We start from the raw sequence: 20,459 nt of genomic DNA on the forward strand, positions 1-20,459 counted from the left end.
ACTTTAAAAGCACACTGTACAGGAGAGAGGTGCTTTTTCAATTCAAGACATTGCGCCATTATTTCAAAACTACTTACGCTACATAATCCTGCTCATCTTCTGCCTGAAAGTGATATGTCCTATTATCTAAAATACAAAAGAGAAAAAAAGTGAAACGTTAGAAAGCAGAGTATCCTTAGGTAATGAAGATGTTTAAAATTCCCGGGAAAAAATAAAATAAAAAGTGAAAGTAGGATTTTAACATTAATATTTTACTTTTATACCATTTTATTTTAGCAGCTACACAATTCACTCTGTCAATATTATTTTTATGAAGTGTAACTGGAATACAGTAAAAATAACTGCAAATACCACATAAACACCTAGCACCTCTTTTGAAAAAAACAGTGGGATTGGAGAGGGACCAATATAATCAAAATGGGTTTCAGTGACAGATTAGAGAGTGTTACCTGCCAACCTGGTATTTTATTTTTCATTTTCAATTTTCCTTTTATTGTTATTTTTTATTTTTTATTTTAAAAATTTTCCCTTTCAGAAATGATACATTTACTTTTAGCTTTCACCCCCAGGGCAGTTTGATCAGTAGGCCCACTCTGTGCATTGAGCTGCAGGGAAGGTGAGCTCAACCGCTGCTTGACGGCTGTCTTCAAGCTGGTTGCTGGGTAAGGGAGGGACCCTAACTTGGATATTCTGAGCAGGTATACAGGAGGAAGCTTTTTCCTAAAATTTGCTAGAAGGTGTTGACACGCTGTGTCAAACTAACATTACCCCAGCACTTACTATGTGGCTGCTCCAGGCTAGGGATTCTTGCATTCCTCATCTCCCTGAGTGACAGGAGATGTGTATGCCAAAGAACTGCTATGAACAGGAGAGCCTCAGAGCCTTGGCTTGAATCCCTGCTTTAATACTGTGTGACCACATGGAATCACTGAACTTCTCTGAGTCTCAATTTTCTCTTCTGTAAAATAGGACACTACTAAAGCTTTTATAAAGATTAGCAATAATTAACATAAAGCACCTGGCACATACTAGAAGCTCAATAACTGAAAACTAATATTAATAACCCACAGGTTCTCAAATCTAGGGGTTTTTAGCTTTTTGAAGTCATAATTTCAAATTTTCGTATGTCCTTCTCATCAACAACTCAAGAAATCCCTTGGTCATAAAAGTCACAGGGACCCCGAGTGTCAATAATGCGGCAGAATCCAGCTTGGACTCCATCTAAGAGTCACACAACCATTTGGATCAAGATTTTTTGCGGGGGCTTCCATTCACACAACTGTACCAGAAGGATTTCACGTGGTAGGTATGTATTTTTTTGGATCTACACACAGACTATGCACTTTAGCTGCTGGCCTGCCTTTCTGGGTTCAGATAAAGAAGGAAGAATGTTTAAGGCTCATGTTTCAGTATTTCTGAATATCTGTGAGTGTCCCTTACACACACTGCCATCCAGCTCTGAGAACCACCCCACCCCCTGCCAATCACTCTGAGACTACAGGGTATAACGTAGGGGGTGGGCCACTATGCTCTCATCACAAGAGAAAAACAAAATCTGAAGCCTGAACTAAGAGAGCAACACATCGTATAACTGACTTTGGTTCAAACTGAGGTTTGAAGGCAGGTCTGCCTGGAAAAAAAGAAATGGTTTTCCTTTTAAGAGCCTGATTTTTCAAAGGCTGATCTCTGGAAAAATGTGATGTACAGCTACAGTGGCACACCAGCATTCCCCAGTCTAGGGTGCTTCTTAACCACAGGCACTCATGGAATCACCTGGGGACTTTAAAAAAATACCTATGTCTGGGCTTCACACTAAACATGGTGATTCAGCAGATCTAGGAGAGAAATGGGAATGTAACTAGAAAAACCTCTCCAAGGATATAAAGCTATGTGTCCATGGTCAAGAACTGGTTTAGTTCAATGCAAAAATCTAAATTCTATTCCATTCCTGGACAAATCTGTCTTCCCAACTGCAGGTGGGCTCTGTGCTAGTTAGGAGACCTGAAGGATATTCCTGGAGTGGCACACACAGGAATAACAAGACATTGTTCAAGTGCCAACTTTCAAAAAACCTGTTTGGAAAAGCTCCTGCTTCAGTACCCAGAGAACGGAAACATGCAGGCGCCAGCATCTACATAACTGACTCGGACAGAAACAGGACTCACGTGATATCAGGTCAAAAGACTTCTTGTCCTCGGCATTTGGTTTCACTTGGCAGGTGAGAAGGTTCAATTTAGCTGGTTGTCTATTAGACTGGAAAAAAGGGAAAGGAGTGATGAGAGAAGTTACATGCAGTACTATCCTCTCACCTGCAGGCTCAGTGCCCTTCAGAGCAGGCATACAATTTCATAAGGCCATAATAGCTACAGCTCAGCAACATAAGGACACATTTTTAGCAATGAAGAAAATAGACATCTGGGCATAGTTCCAACTTCACCACATGAAGACACATATCTTTAAGTATCTGTCCTCAAATAAAAGCTGGCAAATTTGATAAAGTCATATTTTCCCCATTGGAATACTGAATCTTATTAAAAAAGGAAAAAAAATTAGGTGCTCTACTAAACATCTTTTACCTGTACATTAATATTCTGGTAATAAAGGGAATGGAACCAAGAATAATCTATCTGGCTTTCAGAAAAGGGTGTGCATGATCCATGGAAATGCACTTTCTGGAAGCTACAAATAGCCAAGTACAGACTGTTGAAACTTTCATTACTGTATCATTTTTTTTTTAAATTTGGTTTTACTGAGATATATTCACATACCATACAATCACCCACAGTGTATAATCAATTATTCACAGTACCATCATAAAGATGTGCATTCATCAATGCAATTTTTTTAAACCAGACAATGTACAACTTTTTATTTTGAAATAATTATAGATTGACAGGAAGCTGCAAAAAGATCAAACAGAGGGGTGCTGAGTGCTCTTCACCTCATTTCCTCCAATGGTTACTTCTTACATAATTACATACAGTAACAAAGCCAGGAATTTGACATTGATACAATATGTATGCTCAGTTTTAAGTCATTTTATCACACCTGTAGATTCTATAATCCCCACTGCAATCAAGATACAGAATTATTCCATTACTACAAAGATCGCTCTGGCCTAGCCTTTAAGAGTAACACACACCCCCTCCCCCCATCATTCCTCACCCCTGGCAACCAGTAACCAGTCCTCCATCTCTATAATTTTGTCATTTTGAGAATGTTATATAATGGAAGCATAAAGTTATATGACATTTGAGATTAGCTTTTTTTCACTCATTCTAATGCCTTCCGGATACATCCAAATCGTTCCACGCATCAATACTTTGCTCCTTTTTATTAATAAGTAGCATAGCATTCCATGCTATGGATGTACCACAATTTGTTTAACTATGCACCTGTTGAGGGACATTTTGGTTGTTTCCAGAGTTTGGCTGTTACAAATAAAGCTGCTAGGAACAATCTAGACATCTATCAGCTCTTCTAATAGATGTGTAGTGATATCCCATCAGAGTCTTAATTTGCATTTCATTAATGGCTAGTGATGTTGAACATCTTCCCATGTGCTTATTTGCCACCTGTATGTTCTCTTCAGTGAAATGTCCCTTCCTGTCTTTTGCCCATTTTCAAATTGGATTGGTATTTATATGTATAAAAGCTTTATTGAGATATAATTCACACACCATACAATTAGTATATTCACAGACTACCACAATTTTTGAACATTTTCATTACTAAAAAAAAAAAGGTAAAAACGAACACCCAAAACATCCCACACCCCACCCCCATTATTCATTTAATTTTTGTCCCCATTTTTCTACTCATCTGTCCATACAGTGGATAAAGGGAGTATGAGCCACAAGGTTTTCACAATCACAGAGTCACACTGAGTAAGCTATATCATTATACAATCATCTCCAATAATGAAGGTTACTGGGTTGCAGTTCAACAGTTTCAGGCATTTTCTTTTAGTTATTCCAACACACTAAAAACTAAAAAGGGGTAGCTATATAATGCATAAGAATAACCTCCTTCTGGACGTTTCAACTCCATTTTAAATCTCTCAGTCACTGAAACTTTATTTTGTTTAATTTCTCTTCCCCTTTTTGATCAAGAAGGCTTTCTCAAACCCACAATGCTGAGTCCAGGCTCATCTGAGAGTCATATCCCACGCAGAGGGGAGGGCAGTGAGTTTACCTGCCGAGTTGGCTTAAAGAGAAGCGACATCAAAGTAACAAAAGAGGCTCTCTGGGGGTGACTCTTAGGCACAATTATAAGCAGGCTTACCCTCTCCTTTGTAGTAACAAGCTTCATTAGGGCAAGCCCCAAGATTGAGGGCTTGGCCTTCTAAATTGGTAGTCCCCAATGCTTGTGAGACTATCAGGAATTCCCCAGGTGGGGAAGTTTAATATTTCCACATTCTCCCCCCAGTCCCTCAAGGGGGCTTTGTAAATATTTTTTATTCTCTGGTGAGACTGTTAGAATGCTACGTTTCAATCTGGAATCCACATTTAAAGAAAGATGTAGAAAGGCTTAGAGAAGACAAAGAGATGACTAAAGGCCTGGAAAATAGGAACTTAGAAGATTGGTTAAAGGCATTATTTAGTCCAGAGGAAAGATGGTTAGGGAGTGACTTAATAATCATCTTCAAGTACATGAAGGGTTGTTATAAGGGGAAGTTTGGGCAGCTGTTTTCCATTTGCACAAGCACAGAAGAAATACCTCAAACTGCAGAAAATTTGGGTCAACAGAAGAATTTCTCGAAGCTTAAGATAACTGTGACATAAGAGGTTTCAAGTTCTTAATGTAAGTAAAGAAGTCTCTGCCTTTAAAAAATTTAATAATTTTAGACACTATTCAAATTTGATGCAGCAGAGGGTTAACTACATGATTTCTTGTTCTTCCCCCATCCAGGTTTATTTGGTGTTTCTGAACAAGTTTATCAACAGATACAACCAAGTAACAGATAAAAAAATCTTAAAAAAAAGGAAAAACTACTCAGTGTAGTATTAATTGCATTCAGGAAAGTTAACAACTTCACTCACATCTCATTTCTAACCACTATTTCAAAGAGGATTACTGGAAAGCTTCTGAGGATAAAGCTTAAGTCATTCTATGACTGACTACAACTTTAATGACAATGACGTGCATTTGTTCTCTCAGAAGCTTGTCAAGTCTATTGGACTTACAAGTGCCACATCAACGAACGTCATTTGACACAGATCCATCTTGTCTATACCTACTGTTCTTCCCCCAAAATGAGCTGCCTGTGGGGCATTTGACAAATGATCCATCACCCGGAATATGACTTTGGGGAGCAAAGAGCACACAATTTTGGAGTCTTAGCAACTGACATGTCCAAGCAGAGTCTGACAACCAAGTTATCAGAGGGCACGAAATCACTAAAAATAGCAGTAATAGTAATTCCAGATGTTTGTATAACTTTCCAAACTCTCAAAGCACTTTCTCAAAAATTAATACTAATGTATAGGTATATTTATTAAAGAAGTTATAATGTTTCAAAGAAAGACTAAATGACTTGCCCTGGGCTACCTCACTGTGCAACAGTTTAGGAAATGCTTTCATGCTTTTATACTGTTTAATGCTTTTATACTGTACAGAAGAGGAAAAAGAAAAAAGAAAAAAAAAAAGGAAGGAAAACCAAGGAGATTTGCATTTGTTGAGCCTTTACTGTTTATGATTCCTATCAGGCTCAGAATAAAAACCTCAGCGGTACCTTGGCCTCTAGGTACCTCCTGTGGGCTCCTCTGACTTCAGCTCCTGCCACTTTACTTGTCGCTCCTGCCACTTTACTTGTCACTCCTGCTTAGCAGCACTGGCCGCTGTATACCACGCTTAATTCCTCAGAGGCTTCGGTCTCTAATCAACTGGCAACTCCTCAGAGAGGGAGATTCCTGGCCTGACCACCCTCCCAGTAACTTTCCATCCCCTCACACCCTGCTGTAACTTCTTGCTGGCTCTTATTACTACACATTATTTGCTTTCTTTTTTCCCCACTCAGGGCACAGGTTTTTCTGTTTTGTTCACTAAAATGTCTGTGGCATACAGCAGGCACTCAATAAATACTTATCAAACGAATGAATGCATTCTAGGCACCTTACATATACCATCTCATATACTACCTGTGAGGACAGTCTTCTTAGTTTTTTTTTTTGCCAGATAAAGAAATGGAGGCACAGAAAGGTTAAATAACATTCCTAAGATCTCCTCATACAGAAGTGGTGGAGCCTGGAACTGAATCCAGATTTGACTGGACCAAAGACCCCTCCTTCCCTTCCACTTTTACTGTGTAACATAGGCTTGGACAGACAGCTCCATGTTGTCCCTCAGGGAGCAGCTGGATGTCCCAGGATAAGAGAACATGCGCTTCCAGCAACAGTGAGGTTTAAAAATACACAATGAGAAAGGTTCAGTAGTTAATTTCTATTTTAATATCTTCTCAGGTTCTACGCCATTTGATTCTCTAATTACTCACTTTCAAAACTGATAAAGAGAAATTTTAGAAGCCAATTTGAAATACCTGATTTATTTGTTTGACAGATATTTACTACGCCTCTACCACCTACCAAGCACGTGACCTGTGCCATCAAGTCTGCTTCTATGGGAAACAGACCTCACAAAGTACCTAGAACGGGCGAGTGCCAGGGGAGCTTGGGCCTGAGCTCGCGGGTATGCATGAAGGACTGAGAGAAGGTCCCCAGAGGCAGTCAAACCTCGAAGTCCTGGAGGAGGAGACGTGAAGGCCTGGGCATAAGGGACAAGTAGTAGATTATGGTGCCCAGGGGGGCAGGGAGGGCACTGTATGTGGTGGGGTGCTAAAGAATTTGCATTCTTATCCCAGGAGACAGGTCCTCTGCTGTAGGAAGTTAATCAGGGGAGTGACACAATCAGTCCTGCATTTCAGAAAGAGCTTGATAAGGATGGTGTGTGGCGGAGGAGGCAGAGGGGCTGGGAGAGGCTGAGCACGAGCTAGAAGAGCAGTGATGAGAGCCTGAACTGAAGCTGTGGGAGTGGTACTGGGGACAAGGTACACAAGATACAGCAAAAGAGAGAGAGAGAGAGACTTCTAACACAGTATTCCAAATGTAACCTCTATAGAATTACCCAGCCCACGCATTTGGAAGGAAGTGGGGGGAAGGACACAAAACTCCTGAAGGCTCTGCTGTTTAACAGCAGCTCTTTCAAAAGTTATAAGGGGTTCCACTCCAAATCCAGTTATGGCACCTTGCAAAACTAAAGATTCCACGGCTCTGTTCCCTGATACCCTGACGTTCGTCCTTTTCGAGATTTTACTTTTCATAAAAACAACTTTTCATTAAAATAATGCAAAACCACCAAAGAAAAATTAGGAGAGACAAATCAGAAAAGAAACCAACATTATTTGTGAATCCTAGTTTTTCACCCAGAGAAAATTGTTAAATACCTTGATTTCACAAGATTTAGGTGTGTAGTTACCTGTTTAAAACAAGAAAAATGAACAAAAAACCAGTTGGTTCAATGTGTATGTACTGTTTTGTAAACTGCTTTCTAATTGAAAATATACACACAGGTGTATTATTTTCTACATACACACACACACACACAAAGACTAAAAGCAAACCTACTCAAGTTTTTGATTTCTGAAAAATAATTTCTGTTTTTAGCATAGGCATTTTTCTCTATTAGCAGAAAACAGCTGCTGCTGGAATTAGTATCCAGAAATGAAATTATTTTCTCCCCTATCATCCTGCTGAATTGTTCTGCTTTATAAACAAGAAGTGAACATCATTAATTGTTTGGGAAATAAGCCTGACCCAGCCAGGCTAAGGCTGCTGTGTGAAACGAGGTAAAAATAAATACAAGCTCTCTTTACTTCCCGCACTTGGGCTTGGTAAAAGAGTTGCTGAGTCATTGTGTGTGTTTGTGTGTCAAAGCTTCCGTTCAATAAATATTTATTTAGACAGCTACTATGCCCTAGAGGGACATATATACTTGGCATGTATTCAATAATCATAATAAACCCTTGGCAAGAAGTTAGGTACATGCTGAACATGCAAGGAAATCTTATCTCCCAAATTTTAGTGCATTTTAAAACTACTGGATTTTGGAAATTATTTCGGTTTATAGTCAGAACCACTATTACCACACCCTTTCGACAGACGAGGAAAACAAGGTACAAAAAGGTTATTTATCTTTGCCTTAGGTGAAGGTAAAGCATTTTTAAGGAATCCATAATTTATTGTACTGGGAAGGGTGAGGTAGGAGTAGAGTGAAAACTAACTAGCTCCAGACTGCAGGTCCTCTGTTTTGTACCTTCAAAATTATAAAACCAGAACTTTCTTTAGTATTTTACCAATTACATGTACTATAAAAAATTGGCCACACTTTCTGAATTTGTGGGCTCTAAATAAACAAAGTTTTACTTTACTGATTTTTCTACTATAATTACAGTTACACTGGAAGAATACAGAATGACATGCACTGGGACAGACCTAAAGGGGAAGGTTAAAAACCACAGCCCTCCAGTTGCAAGAGGTCCATCTGGCAGTTCCTCATACCCTGGGCAGTGTCAGCACAGCGGCAACCTTGTTATTCTAAAGGATGAGTCGGTAAGAAGGAAACAAGGTTGTGATTCTTGCTGTTCTTTGAAGCCCATTCTGCTATAAAATACCCGACTCTAGAGGCACTACACTTTACACTTTGGGAACTGAAGGTTCCCTTTAGTTCTAGATGTCTGGCGCAATGCAAAGAAAAGGAACTTATTTATACTATAAGGTGCATGGTAGAATGAAAAAGAAAAACATGTATTTCGGAGACAATCAGAGCTGGCTTTGAGTCCAGGCTCAGTTGTTTACCAATAGAGCCATGGGCAAGTTCCTTAAACCTTCCCACTCTCAAGTCTTCTCATCATAAAACAGAGAAAATAATGCCAAGTGCCTAGTGCTTCTCTTACAAATGGGAAGCAGCAAAAGCTCTGGAATTCAATTTCTTGGATTCAAATTAACCTCTGGCACTTAATGGTTCTATGACTTTCTGACTTCTTCCTTTAAAACGGAGGAAACAACAACTATCTCACAAGAGTGCTATGTACTGCCAAGTGTGTGCAAAGCGCCAAGCATGCAGTGAGTACTCAATAAACACCAGGTACTATATCCATGTAGTTGATACACACAATTCTGCTGTACTCACTGTTTCCCTCTACATTAAAGCAAAATTCCTTGTAAAATGCGAACACCTCTGGGAGAGTTACCCATTAAGTCACTAAGGTGCCAGCAGATCGTGTCTAACATCAGGATCACAGAGGAGAGTAAAGTGAAAGGGGACAGGCCATGGACAGTGTGGGAGAGGGGAAGCAGAAGAGAGCCTGGGGCCCGAACCTTGGCAAATGTGAAGACACAGGGCAGGCAAAAGGAGTGAGGGGACTCCAGGCAGACACAGAAGAGCCACAGGAGAAGGTTTAAAGGGTACAGTAACTAGACTCCACCTGTGACAGCATGTGCTTATCTGGCTACTTGAGATATGAAGACTTGGAAGAAGCCTAGATCAACCCGCTACACTCTGATTTTACTGCTTCATATATTAACAGGTTACACAACTAGAATAAAGAAGGTGGTGAGAAATGGGTTTCAAACTGGCCAAGTTCTGACTGAGGTTGCCAAGCCAGTTCACAAATGCCCCTGCAGCTGGCTGCAGATTTCCACGCCTCCCCTCTCCTCATGGTCTCTTCCCTCCCTAAACTCTGTAACACTGGCAAACAAATAAGGGAGAAACGCAGTGATTCTCCACCCTGAGTGAATATTAAAATTACCTGGGAAGTTGTTTTTTTTAAAACACTTTTACTGTGGTAAAATTTCCCATTTAAACTACTTTAATGAGTGCAATTCAGTGATATTATATTCAAAATATTGTGCTATTATCACCACCAAAACTTCTTCATCACCCCAAACAAAAACTCTGTACCCCTCAAACAATAACTCCCCCTCAGTCCCAGTAACCTTGAATCTACTTTCTATCTCCATGTGTTTGGTTATTCTAGATATTTCTTGTAAGTAAAATCATACAGTATCTGTCCTTTTGCATGTGGCTTAGTTCAATCAAAATGACGTCTTCAAGGTTCATCCAAGTTGTTGGACATACCAAAAGTTCATTCCTTTTTATGACCAAATAATATTCCTTTGTGTGTATATATCACATTTTGTTTATCCAGTCATCTCCTGATGGACACCTGGGTTGCATCCATCTTTTCGCTAATTGTGAACAATGCCACTATGAACACTGGGGTACAAAAAACTATTCGAGCTCCTGCTTTCAATTGTTTTGGTATATAACTAGAAGTAGAATTGCCAGGTCATATGGTAATTCTATGTTTAACTTTCTAAGGAACTGGGAAGCATGTGAAAAACATTGATGCTTGGCTTTATCTCTAGGCCAATTAAACCAGAATCTGAGGGTGTGCGTCATGGGTGAGAACCACTGAATTAACTGAGCCAACTGCAGTTTCTTTTAATCACTGATAATGGTTTCACTGAGATGCAAGTCACAGGGATTTTCATCTTAAATGAACTCCATATTGATGTTGCTGTTATGAAATCTTAGGATTTACATAGTGAAGGGGAAGAGTTTTTCATCAGGATTCAAATATAGGAAAAATGTCTAAAGAATGCACTATTTACAAGAATGAATTAGATAGACTTCTATACTTAATATTTTATAGAACTCAAATTTGGCAAGCCCTCTAATAAACGTTAACATCTTCAGTTCTGCAACTGCAATGCAATAGAAGCCTACTGTGCTGGTTAATTCTGCATGTCAACTTGGCTAGGTTATATGGTGTTCAGCTGTTTGGTCAAGCAAGCACTGGCCTAATTGTTACTGTGAGGGTATTTTATGGATTTAAATCATTAGTTAGTTGACTACCTTCAGCAATGAGGGGATTCCCCTTGTCCAATCAGCTGGAGGCATTAACGGGAGACACTGAGGATTTCAGTAGTCAGGAAGAAGAATTTCTATCTGTACTTCAGTCAGCAAGTTTCTCCTGTGGAATTCACCTTCACCTTTACTGGAATTCCCAACTTGTGGCTTCTCTGGGAAATTCAACATCACCACTGAGCTCCCAACTTGAGACCTGCCCTAAGCAATTTGGACTTACTGATCCCAAAGGTCATGTGAACCAACTCTTATACTAAATCTCTTTATATATAATCTCCTATTGGTTCTATTTTGTCTGGAGAACCCTAATATACCTACAAAGATTTCCACAGTGATCTCCCCAGTTTTGGAAGCAGTGCTCCTTATTTTATACTTCCACATAACATCATTGTACTGCAACAACTATATTTCTTCTGCCTGTGAACATGACTGAGAAGATTTAACACCAGTGCTTTTGGTCTTGAGGCTGCATTTTGAATTGATTTGCAAGTCAACTCTGGCCTTTTTTTAAAGGTTGCATGTCACAAGAGCAGCAGGGTGAGGAGCTGACTGACGAGGTGAAGGGAAAATGGCACTACTTGAACTGATGGAAGAGACATAAAACAGCAAATTATTATTTGGATAGGGGAGGGAGCAATTCAAATAGGAATTAAAATAATACTGGTTATGAACACTGCTACAACTGTTTATTGTTTTTGCTTAATTGAGACCTCAGTTACACTAAGCTCATTCTTGAATTTCCTCTCTTTTCTTTGTTTTGACTCACTTTCCAAGGAGTGCCTTATTTAAACCTCCAAAAACCTCATCAAGGAGGGAAGGAAAGTAGTATCATTTCTATCCACACTGGTTTCTCTTGGGTCCCTTGGACACTGTTTCTGGCCTCAGGATTTTACAACTATCCTCTCTCTTTTGGGAAGGCTTCTCCCCTAACTTTACTGTTTCCTGCTTGGAAAAGTCTTCCCTGACCATACTAAATTACGTGCCCTATTTATTTTCTGTCCCAGCATATGCTCATTTCTTTTAGAGCACTTTGTTTATTCCAAGCTCCGGGTGGGCAAGAAGCACTAACTCACCCATCCCAGTGTCTGGCTTAGGAAGGAAAAACAAGAAAAATTTTAATGAGCCAATTATCCCCATTTTACATCAGAGACAAATGAGGTTCCAAGGGCTTCTGTAACTTACCCAAGCTCTTCCAACTTGTTTGGGAGTTTGGGCATGGGTATAATTGGCTGCAAAGTGCCCTCTTAGAATTCACAGTCCTGTTTTCTAACCTCTTGGGGGAAAGGAAAATATTCTCTTCTTGCAGTGACAATAGAGACAAAGACATGGAATCAGGGCAAGAGTCCACAACAGCCCAAAACGCCACGGAGGCAAAATCATGGAGAGGTTATTAAAAACATTTTAAGGAAGGGTGCAATTCACTTTACAGGTCTCTCTGTGCTTCCTAAGTGTACTTGTAGTGCATCTCTTAAAGCCCCTGAAGTGGAATGTTACCTTCGGGGCTCTGGATAGAACTGAAAAACAAGTCTTCGGAGAACTGTCCACAGGTCCAAAGAGCCCAAAGACAGGAAGAGATACACCAAATTCTTGCTTTAGTGAAATTCTGTGGAATGTGACAGAGCTGCTGCTAACCCCTAGCAAACAGAAATTAGATTTCTATGAGAGGACAAGTTCCCAAAGCATGCTTCATAAAATATTTTGAACAGTAAAGGAAACAGCAATACAAAAGAATTCCCATAAACCAGTTTAAAATGGAGGTAGTTGACAATTAGGGAAGAAGAAGGTAATAGTGGTACTAATAATAGCTGACACTTCTTAGCACTAATTCTCTCCCACATCTTGTTCTAATTACCTATCATCAATGACCTCACTTAATCTTCACAATCAACCTATGAATTAGGTACTACTAATAGCTCCATTTTATTTAGATAGGAAAACTGTCACTAGGGAATCAGTGTCAGCGGGAATTCAAATCCAGGCAGTCTGCTCATTGCTCAGTGAAGGTGATGATAACTATTAAAACAGTAACAACAACCTCAACACTTAACACTTACTGTAGTCTGGGCTCAATTAGGCTTTACATGCATCATCTCATTTAATTCTCACAACACTGAAAGACTGATACTATTACTATTGTATTTTATAAATGAGGAGTACAAATTAAGAAGCTTAACAAAAGGTACACATAACAGGTAGCTGAATGGGCATTTAATTACAGGTTGACTCAAAGGCTGTGGTTATCTCCCCTTTTAAAACCAGCCAGTGCACCACCATGCATGTGGCCACATGCATAACTGAAAGAGGCTCTGCCTGATCTAGTCCAGCTGGATTTCCAACCTTTGAGTAAAACACCAAATCTTTTTAGTGGATTTCCATGTGGTATTAAGTTCTTTTAGTGTTGGTTGATTGAGAAAAACATGACTATGAGAGCAACGATTGTTAACGGTGTTAATCATAAGAGCATCTGCAAACATTTGAAAAATGTAAGACATGATTTAATCAGTCTTCAGATCCAAATACAAATTCATGGAACCCTTGTAACATCTTCATGACCAAAACTTTCCCACCCCACCTCTCCAGTCCCAATTCCTTTCCAGGAAACACTTACAAGTCTTTTTTATTCAAAGATACCGTGATCTAGTCAATGACAAGGTAAGGAGTTCGTTTCGTTCCAAAGAAGAACCATTATTTTTATACTTTCAAAGACCTAACAATTTGGCATCTGAGGAAAGCCTGATGATGTAGTAGACAGAGCACAGACTTTTTGGGGGTTTGAAAACTTGATTTTTGAAAAGCATGGTTCTTTTGGCATTGGTTTTTCAGGAAAGTTATAATAAATATTCAACTATAATTCTTATACTTTCTTTTATAATTCATTTTATTATGTAAGTAATGCTTCTAATTAAAAAAAAGGAAAAGGAAGTAATTCAAAGATACAGAAAACTATAATGTTTTAATGGCTTGACAGAAATGTCTTTATCCTTATGTTTTGAGGCAGACTAAAATATTTGTCATAAGGCTGATAGAATTGTATTTGGAAAGGAAAGCATCTTACACTGTGATTAGAACATACCACATGGTCCATAAATGGAAGCCATTATCATTAATACTATTAACATAATAGCAAATTCAGAGATTCCCATTGAATTTGATAGTATAATGCGGTATTATTTTAAATAGTAAATTTTTCAGAAAACAGAAAAACAATGAATTTTTAGATGAAATCTTTTAGAGGTGAGCTGCAAATCTTGCAGGTGTACACAGAAATGTATTTTTCCCCAGAATAGTAAGTTGGGGAGATGAGCAGCACCTAGAACAGATCTTCTGTTGGTGGTTAAACCAATAAACCACACCTCATTAATCTAAGCGTAGGCACTGCCCTCTCTTGAATTACTTTGATAAGAACAATGTATCGGGACACTTATTGGGGCCCTTCAGACAGGAGGAATTGCCAGGTGTTATGGGGCCCCAAGTTTTCTGAAAGCAAAGGTTCTTTACACTTTTTCAGAAATCACTGAATCACATTTTCCCAAGACACTGCTGGCTTTGATTTTTCAACTTGATTCTAAGTAATCATAGGTGTTTGCAAAGTCAGGAAAAGCCAGCTAAAACTGGCTACAGAGACCTTTCTGCAGAGGCACGGATGTGATTACAAGTGGTACAATGGGAGCAAAAAAAGTCTGAGTTTAGGTCTGTGCTCTGATGACAACACTGCCAATGAAAAGTGGGGGACAGAAAAACATAAATCAGTGGGAAGGAATCTGATATTAAGTGGAGGAACCCTCTTTTGCTGAGCTGCTTTGGGGGCAGGAGAGGTGGACCAACAAGTTCTGATGTTTTTAGCAGGACAGCCTGCTGCTTATCAACAGATTTCAGCATCCTCTGTGACAATCCATAATGTAACAGTAACAGCAATAGCTACTATTAGCTGAGTGCCCACACACAGCACAAGTGACAACTTGGTATCACAGCATGATATCTCATTTAATCCTCACAATGATCTTTATGAGTTAAACAATTTTCTCAAGGTCACACAATCAATGGCAAGGGTAGGATTCCAACTCAACTCTGACAGATGCCAAAGTCCATGCTCTCAGCTACTAAACAATATGGCTGATGTGAGAGTTGTTATTAATTAGCGCTTTAAGAATGCAAAGAAACAGTTGGCTTAGACATAATGAATGTGCTTTGGCAGGAAAGAAAAAGGGTGGCAGAGAACTTTCTTTTTTTTTAAGTAAATTGTCCAAGGTCCTATAACTAGTAAGCAGTGCCACTGACGTATGAACCCAGGCTGCCTGATTCACTTGATCATCTACGTGATCTCTCAACACAGTGCTGCTTTCCACAGGAGATTCTTAACAAAAGCAAACAGAATATAATAAGGTCTTTAGATAACTTGTCAAAATGCCTAGTGAATAGTGCTTAGGCAGATGAATCCAAGGGAAGAATAGCAGAAGGTAGACAGTTATAGGACACAAGCAAATCCCTGACAAAAAACCTGTGGTTCTAAGTCAATGGTCAGGAATTTTTGCTCAAATATATTTAACCCGAGGAATATGCCCTCAGTAGTGAAGTCGTAACATTTTCTGTGGAGCTTTTCTGGTTTTTGTCCCTGCTCCTATATCACTTAGACACAGCTCAGCTCATAAAATCAGACAGTATCAGGTTGATATGGCTCAGGAAGCTGAATGAAGACTGGGCAGTGCAGGGTTTTAAGGAATCAGGCAACCGAGTCAGCAAATCCAAGGTGGATGCAAAGGAGGAAGCATGTCCATTAACCTTCTGGAAGATGGATGGCTGTGAATTCTGATGGGCTAATGATTTAGGATGCCCAAACAACAGCTTCCTGCCCCCACTGCTGTGAAAGTCAGGAAGGATTGCTCTGGTAGAAACTCAATTTCAGAGGCAAAATTGTGCCCACAAAGGCAGGGGAAAGATGAGTATTCTCACAGTCACATCCAGGCAACCGTTCTGGTCCTAATGACCACACACTACAGCCACACCTTACGAAAGGCTGCAGCTGCAAGCCCTCTCAAGACAACAGGTTCTCAAAGAAGAAGAGCATGTTACAATCGCTGCAGGCTTTAAGGTCAGTTGCTACCCTGGGTGCCTTCGGAGCTCGAGCAGAGATGGGGCAACCTTGTGGTCACTAAAGAGGATGGGATGTGTAACCTGGGAGAGGCCGTCCTGAGGGTTTTATCACAAGAGTGCAGGGCTGTCTATCTCGTCTTTACTGTAAAAATGAATCACCTCTCACGGAGTCACTTACTGCTTCTGGCTATCACTGAATTACCTGTACCAGATTCCCACCACGATATCTGCCAGCTGTGTAACCTTGGTAAGTTAGTTTCTCTGAGCCCCAGCTTCCTAGTCTGTAATGGAGATAATATCACCTATATCTTAGGGTTGTTGTGAGGATTAAATGTTACAATGCATTAAGTTACTGGTGAATGCCTACCGCAGGTAAGCAGTCAAAAAATGTTGGCCACCATAACAATGATGATGAGGAAGACAGGTGTGCTTTTGAGAAGTCAAAGTTAGATGGCGGGAATCTTCATTCCCATAGAAAGAAATGCAGGGCTAGAATGGGGGCCATTTCATCATGTATGAAATCGGGATAGTCACAGAGACTATATAAAAATAGCTTGTGGGAATGTGCTTCAACAACCACCAGCCCATGGTGGGTATTCCACAAATGCTATGTACGTCTGATACTGGATCATGTGGCCAGAAATCTATGATACAGCCCCACAAGTACTTTAATGACCAAACATGATGAGTAGAGCGGGTCCCTGCTTGACCAACTAACTGATTATGACTCATCAAAGGTAAGCCACAAAGTCACAAATGCTTTAAGAGTGAAATCCCAGCTTCAGCATTTATTAGTTGTGTAATTTAGGCAAGTTACCTAAGTTCTCTTAATAATAATAGAATTTACCTAGTAGGCTTTGATAACAATTTGATAACATGCAAAGCATTTACTATAACCTGGCTATTGTAAGGGCTTAATTAGTATCAACTAATGTTCTTATTACAGTCAGAAGATTTTCATAGGATTTCAGTTTCCTGAGGTATTGCTGTGTATGGAATTAAACATGAGCAGGCAAAATTATCTCATTTTCTACCTATGTATCCTAGATTCCTAGCCTACCTGCCAGAGTAGAAACTCCTAGAAGTTTGCTGAATAAATGAATAATGATTAGCTATCTTCAGTGATAATTACTAACTGATCTAAGTCACAGTGGCATGATAGTTAAAAATCTCAGATGAGTTGAGTGACGGAAGCTGAAGACCTCTTGAGGAATCACCACAAGGATTCTGAAGGGGGCAAGGGACAGAGGGGATTTAACTGCTCAAGCTCCAAAGAGGACAATGTGAGAAGGACTGATAAACAGGACCTGATATGTACTTTCAGAGCCCACAATAAGATAAAGGGGTTCTGCAGGTAGAGAGGTAGAACAGAAGGGGGCATGCTAGGTGGACCCGAGTTTGAATTCTGACTCTGCCAGTATCAGCCAAATATGATTCTTTCTCTGTACCTCAGTATTTTCATCTATAAAAATGAAGGTTCTAAATACTACATGCGATTGGTGGGAGGATTAAGTGAAATGCATTTTAGGAAGCATCCAGCACGAAGAAGTTAATAAGTGGTTCTTCCTTTTCTCCTCAATAGCAGGAAATCTAAACTTGGCTGTGATAATGAAAAACTGTCAATGTAATAACGGTTCACCCCTCATTTCTACTATCATGTTATAATAATTAACTGCTTATCATAATTTTACGACTCCACTTGGCATGGATACTGAAATTTAACTATGAGCTTCTCCTAGCTGGCAATAGATTAAATTGCATGCACTTTTTTAAAGCTTCTGGATATATCTTATCATTTCCGTTCCTGCTTGATATATTTTGCATTATAATTTTGGCATTTTTAAGAACTAAAATTAAATTTTTGCTAGTTTTAAAAGGGCAAAACAGTAATTATTTGTTTTATTGTGCATTTCTTTCATTGCCATCAAGACAGAAAATTTTTACACGTATTATTTCCTGCATTACCTTTTTTTTTTTTTTTTTAATTTTTATTGGGATTGTTCAGATACCATACAATTATCCAAAGATCCAAAGTGTACAATCAGTTGCCCCTGGTACCCTCTTACAGCTGTGCATCCATCACCACACTTAATTTTTGTTCAATTTTTAGAACCTTTTCATTACTCCAGGCAAGAAATAAAGTGAAAGATGGGGGGGGAAAAAAAAAAAAAAAAGGAAAAGAAAACGAAACTCGAATCCTCCCATATTCCTAAACAACCCCCCTCAGTTACTGACTTGTAGTGTTGGTATAGTACATTTGTTACTGTTTATGAAAGAATGTTGAAGTACTACGAACTGTAGTATATAGTTTGCAATAGGTATATATTTCTTCCCTGTATGTCCCTCTATTGTTAACTTCTAGTTGTACTGTCATACATTTGTTCTGGTTCATGGAAGAGTTTTCTAATATTTGTACAGTTAATCATGGATACTGCCCACCATAGGATTCAGTTTTATACATTCCCATCTTTTGACCTCCAACTTTCCTTTTGGTTACATATTTGACTCTGAGCTTCCCGTTTCCACCTCATTCACATGCCCTTTGGCACTGTTAGTTATTCTCACATCTTGCTACCTACACCTCTGTTTATTCCCAAACATTTAAGTTCATCCTAGTTGAACATTCTGCTCATACTAAGCAACCACTCCCCATTCCTAAGCCTCATCCTATATCTTGGTACCTTATATTTCATGTCTATGAGTTTACATATTATAGTTAGTTCTTACCAGTGAGACCCTGCAATATTTGTCCATATGTGTCTGGCTTATTTAACTCAGTATATTGCCCTTGAGGTTTTGACATCAACCCATTCTTTTTAAGATGGTTTTGTTCACACCCCATACATTCCATCCTAAGTAAACAATCGATGGTTCTCTGTATGGTCACATATTTATGTGTTCACAATCTTCACCACTATCTATATAAGGACACCTACATTTCTTCCACAAGGCAGGAGGGAGCATCAAAAAAGGCAGAGAGGGAAAAGAAAGAGGAAACAATGACAGCTAGGAAGTAGCAAAAGGAAAAGTAATCTTAAATCAAACCTACATTACCTTTTGATGCAAGGACATCTGTCACCTTTACAATTCAGAAAACTTTAGGTTTTCCATAACAACTTCCAATATTTCCCAGAAGATAATATTATGAAAATCAAAGAACTGATTCAATTTGAGGGAGAAAAACTAAAAGTCCTAGTGGAGCAATAGAACAATTCAGGACAGTACAGGATAAGACAAAAATCACATTTTTTGCAAAAGAATATCCCAAACTATATGACCCAAATCCAGACATTAAATATATTTGGGCAGAATTTCAGTGCTGAATTTCCAGCTGGTTATATCACCATGTTTGCTTTCTAATTTACGTGGACAAAAAGCATAACAAATGCACCAAAGTAAATTACCAAAGACACACTTACTGTGGCATGGGAGATGGTCAGAATTCCGTTCTTGACTGCGCACTTCCTTCTCTGCCATACTTTCCGGAGCCTAAAGAGCAGGTCAATTACAAACATGATATAGGACCTGATTCACTCTGGAGCATGCAATTAAGTAATATTATGTATATTAATATTTATTAAAAAATCCCACCACAAAACAGAAAATTCTAGTTGCTTTTTATTATCCAAGATGGAAGGTAGTTCAGACAAGTATGCATGTATAAGGATGTTGAATACAGCACTGTTTTTGAAAATAGGAACAAAAGAAATCTAATAGCAGGAGAATGAATAAATGAATTATAGTTATAGTATAGAGACTATGAAGGTGTTTAAGAGAATGAAGTAACTATATGTGTTGACGTACTGATTCCTAAAGCATGTTATTGTTTTAAAAAAAAAAAGCTGGTGTAAAGGAAAGACCTAGTAATGTTTAAAAAAAAACTCAAAAAATCTCAAACTTCTAAGGCACTATTCTTTGTTTTCTATAGGTACACACACACACACACACATACATATAAATGCACAGAAAGGGGTCTGGAAAGAGGTATACCTCTCTAATAAAATTACTTGGCTCTGGGAATTAGGCCCAAACTTATACTGGGGGTTGGTAATAATGAGTTTTTAATCGTATCTGTGACTCTTTTAAAAGAGTGCTATATTATTTTATTACTTCTGTAATTAAAAATAGATTTTTGAAAGTTAAGGTAACTCAAGAGTTCTGCCATGCAATGAAGAGCAGGGGTGTGGATGCCTCAGGATATAGAGAAAGTAGCTCAAGGTACATGATTCAGCAATGTATCATTATTTGTGGTAACTTGTGTATGTCACCTCTTGGGGTCTTTTAAACCAAATGAAGCCTTGGAGCCCTGGACAGAACACTGTTAATGATTCACATGGAAAGCAAACTATGGCTAAACTATTCAAAAGTACTATGAGTAATACACACAAAGAAAAATTTGACTTGATGCTGCAGGACAGAAAAAGTCCAAGAAAACTGGTTTC

At 39.0% G+C, this 20,459-nt stretch overlaps 1 protein-coding gene across 6 annotated transcripts in view; it reads right to left on the reverse strand.

The window, feature by feature from the left end:
* Nucleotides 1–20,459, reverse strand: part of ASAP1 (ArfGAP with SH3 domain, ankyrin repeat and PH domain 1) — a 377,838-nt gene that overhangs the window by 66,153 nt on the left and 291,226 nt on the right. For all 6 annotated transcript variants that reach the window (XM_037802373.1, XM_037802371.1, XM_037802368.1 and 3 more), the window contains 3 exons: nt 19,437–19,506; nt 2,166–2,253; nt 78–126 (listed from right to left, as the gene is read on the reverse strand). In XM_037802373.1, the coding sequence (XP_037658301.1) occupies nt 78–126; nt 2,166–2,253; nt 19,437–19,506 (207 nt within the window). The remainder of the gene's footprint in view (nt 1–77; nt 127–2,165; nt 2,254–19,436; nt 19,507–20,459) is intronic.

The sequence above is a fragment of the Choloepus didactylus genome, chromosome 14 (assembly GCF_015220235.1).
Source record: "Choloepus didactylus isolate mChoDid1 chromosome 14, mChoDid1.pri, whole genome shotgun sequence".
NCBI classification, from domain to species: Eukaryota; Metazoa; Chordata; class Mammalia; order Pilosa; family Megalonychidae; genus Choloepus; species Choloepus didactylus.